Genomic DNA, 4,099 nt, shown 5'->3' with positions numbered 1-4,099 from the left:
TATATTTCTTACAGATTAAAGTACTTCCAAGAAAATTAGTTTTGTACATAAAATAATATATCTACAAGAGTTGGTATGCGTATGAGGGTGATTGGGCTTATGTCATGAAGACGACCAATAATGGAGTAAAGTGTATCTTTCCTTGCCAAAAGGAAGAACACTAGTAAATTACATGTATGGTACTCAATTTTAAGCAATATAAGCAATAATAAGTGTGATTGTGTTTTAACGGTACATAGTGGATTGGAAATTTGGGGAAAAAACCTAAATAATTTTTAAAGCAACCATTATATATAAGTTTAAGAATTGTGTTAGAGTTCAGCGCACGTTTAATAGAGTAAAAGATATTATCAAACGTAGCTCATCAATATTCTTCTTAATTTTGCACTAGACTTGTTCTTAATTTCTTCGTCATGCAACACTTTTCATTAATTACGAAATACGAAGAATAAAGATTTGGACATCCAAAAATCGTGAAGTAGCATCAATAGTTCAATAGAATAGAACATGTTTATTACTAAATACCATTGAAGAAACCAAAATTCCAAAAACACCTAATATAAAAGAGAGGAAGAACCCAAATATAGATAATTCCTACTGCAATTATTCAACTTATACCTGCACAATTAGACAGCCTAATTACAGGCCTAATTCAATGGGTTCCTGAATTTCCAAGAAATGTTTGAGCAAGCGAAAATATAAATATAAAAACACAATAAAAGACATAAAAAATTGATACTTGTAAATTGTAATATAGTATTTCCATTAAAGATTAATATGGATAAGGACCTGTCAACCCACCCTTCTCAATCTTAACAGCTAATATTACCCATTTATTAAAAATTGTACACCCCTAAAACTTTGCATGCCTCCAAACAAGAGGTTGAAGAACATTGATACATCCAAATTAAAATAACCTTCATTATTTCTCTATCTTTCCTTTTCAAAAATAATAAAAAAAAAAAAGTTCATAAATTTTCATGCAAAATTTGTTCACTCAATCCATTATTTAGTTTGATAAATCAAAGTATAATTGTTAAAAATTAAATACCAAAAAAAGAAAAAAAAATCTTTTAAAATCACCTAAAATAGTACTGCATGATTGGCAATAATATCCTTATCCAACTATTATAAGCTCCTAAACAAAGGCAACAATTTTCCCACACTTTAATTTTCAAACCAAAAAAACACCTCTCAAAACCCCTAACAAACACCCCAAAAAAACCCAATGGAAGATGGTGACATCCCACCACATTGGCAACCAACAGCCACCTTAACACGGCGGAACCGACATCGATCATCGTCTCCGATATTAAACTCATCTCTACTCATCATTCTCCTACCATCGATCGCCCTCCTCTTCACTGTCTTCATAATTATCCCTAGCATACACAAAATTCTACCAATAACAAACAGCACCAATACTCAAAATCAAAAGGCTATATCAGTCAAGAAGAGTTGGGACTTCCTCAACATAACCCTCGTCCTCTTTGCTATCTTGTGCAGCATTTTCGCCAAACGAAACGATGATTCGTCAGTCGCAACAACAGAACGTGATGAAAAAGTCCAACAACATCCCACACAAACCAGTAGTACTGGTAGTAGTAGTACTAGTACAACTGGTTCACTCCGAAGGAGTAAAACAATGATGCACAACTACAATCAATCATCATCAAGCGTACCACAATGGTTCGAGTACTCGCAGCAGCAGAGGATCACTACCTCTCCTACAAACACTCCTCAACCGGGTACCGGTACCTCCCGGTTACGCCGGACAGTTAGCTCTGATCCATACATGAAGTATAACAACAATAACACTATCAATCATAATACCGGGAACAGCCAGTTCCGGTTTTTCGACGATCTCGACATCAGTAGATTTTATCCAAAAGATGAAGAGTATAAACCTCCTGAGACTACAACGCCACCGGTGGAACTCGAAAAAACTCCGGTAAAGGATATCGAAGTTGATACATCTGAACAACAAAACAGCGGAAAATTACAATCACCGACATTTTCTCCGCCGCAAAATCCGCCGCGGAATCCTCCAGCCCCGTCACCTCCTCCACCTCCGCCGCCGCCTCCGGCAAAGCAGAGGCGAAAATTCCAGACAATTCCTCGAAGAGAGCAAGTTCCGCCATCTCCGCCACCACCTCCTCCGCCGCCGCCTCTGCCACGTGGACGGGAGGAGAAGAGGAGAAGTTCGCGAAAGCGAATGAACGCAACGAAGGAGATCGCAACGGCAATTGTGCATCTCTACAGTGAACGCAAGCGAAAACGACGACAAAGATCGCAGAAATCAAGCAGAAATTTCGAAGATTCATCGGAAAATCGATCACAATTCTTTCCCCCGCCGTCGCCGCCGCCTTCTCCGCCGCCATTACCGCCGCATCCGTCATCTGCTCTCAAAAGCTGGTTCAAAAAAGGGAGCAAAACAAAGAAGATTCACTCGTTTTCCTCCATACCTAAACCTCCACCACCGCCGACACGGCAAAAACTGGTGAACTCCGCCGGGAAACCGCCATTACCAGTGACGAGAGAGACCAGAATACCGTATAAGGCACGGCGGGAGATCGACGGTCGAGATGAAGCGATGAGTGAGATAAACGGTGAAGATGGAGAGAGAGCGAGTTCGGTGACGTGTCCGAGTCCAGATTTGAATGTGAAGGCTGACTCGTTCATTGCAAGGCATCATGATGGGTGGAGGCTTGAGAAGCTTAATTCTTGGAGAGAGAAACTCAACAAGGCTGGTAATGGGCCCACTTTTTAAGGGCCCACTTTTATTTTTTGCCCCAATATTAATCCCACGCTTCACGCTCACTTGTCACTACTACTATTTCTCCACCAACTTGGTGCTTAATTATTTCTATTGCTATTATTAGGTGGAAACTAAAAAGGGTGTGTTACATATGGTATGGATTTGGATTTGGATTGTTGAATTATTAGTTAGTATATAAGGTTGAAGTTAGGGTCTAATTTTGGCCGGTTTTATTGTACCCGAAATTAGAGTCTTGATGTCCATAAAAGGTTTTATATATTGTAGTTTACTGTAAGATAGAATTGATCATGGGTGAGGTCGACTTATGATTTAAATGTATTATATATCTAGGTTGAATCAAGATGGGATTCGACTTGATGAGCTATATATTTCACGGATATCTGTGAAAGGTTATAGAATGCAAGGCAATAACAAGAAGGGTGATATGAGGTCATTTTCTCACTTTTTTTTGGTGGGGAAAAGGGAATTGCAATTTGCATTTGGTTAATGGAGATATAATTTTTTGAAAAGAGCTCCACTTTTTAGGAAGAGATACCATGAAAGGGCATCTTCCAATTTGTTTGGATTTGTTTTTACTATTGTAATTACCTATCTCATCATTTTTATTTACTCTTTTTTAGTGAATAGAAAAAAAAAAACCATGTTGGCCAATATTGTGTTTAGAACATGAGTGGGTATAGTTTCATCGAGTATGGTTGAGGGGACCCTCTTGGTGTCGTTTGAAAGAGCAATATGCTCTCTTAAGTGCACTTCTTCTTTAGCTTGAGGAAGTTGATGTTAATTCCAACACAGTTACCTTTTTTTCTTAAAATATAACATAATTTAACTGAAGTATTCCTCACTGTAGACACCTACTTTTGGCCTCCTTTCCGACGGAAAGTGCGATGATGTTACAAACACCCGTTCTTCATGCTAGATTAAAGCTGAAGTGTTTATGGACTCTGAAATGCATTATGAAGTAAGTTTAAACCCGTATTTGAGACCAAATTACCTTAGAGCCTAGTCCGATTACTAATTAGGCCTAAAACATACTCATACATGTTTAATCTTCATCAATAAGGACCCAAATGCGTTAAAAGCAATGATTGGATCAAATGGATCTTACATTGTTGAAAACCGAGCCAATCATAACAATTAAGTACCTAATATCTGTTCATGGCCTATAATGTTGGATATACCTTTCAAAGAGCTGTCTAAAGGTATATTATAAGCCCAATTCCGAGTTAAAACGAAGAAGTTATCATCAAAATACTAAACCGGGCCCTAAAATCGACACTCATGCACTCAAACGGCCATATCATTTTATCCATAACAGATTTT

General features: G+C 38.1%; 1 protein-coding gene across 1 annotated transcript; it reads left to right on the top strand.

Moving 5' to 3' along the window:
- Positions 1 to 503: 503 nt before the first annotated feature.
- Positions 504 to 3,220, top strand: LOC110683027 (serine/arginine repetitive matrix protein 1-like). Its single transcript, XM_021859365.1, has one exon. It carries the CDS (start codon positions 1,229 to 1,231, stop codon positions 2,768 to 2,770), a length of 1,542 nt encoding a protein of 513 aa, XP_021715057.1. The 5' UTR covers positions 504 to 1,228; the 3' UTR covers positions 2,771 to 3,220.
- Positions 3,221 to 4,099: the final 879 nt, after the last annotated feature.

Source organism: Chenopodium quinoa, unplaced genomic scaffold (assembly GCF_001683475.1).
Source record: "Chenopodium quinoa cultivar QQ74 unplaced genomic scaffold, ASM168347v1, whole genome shotgun sequence".
In the NCBI taxonomy this organism is placed as follows: Eukaryota; Viridiplantae; Streptophyta; class Magnoliopsida; order Caryophyllales; family Amaranthaceae; genus Chenopodium; species Chenopodium quinoa.
This window is presented reverse-complemented; position numbering and strand designations above follow the sequence as displayed.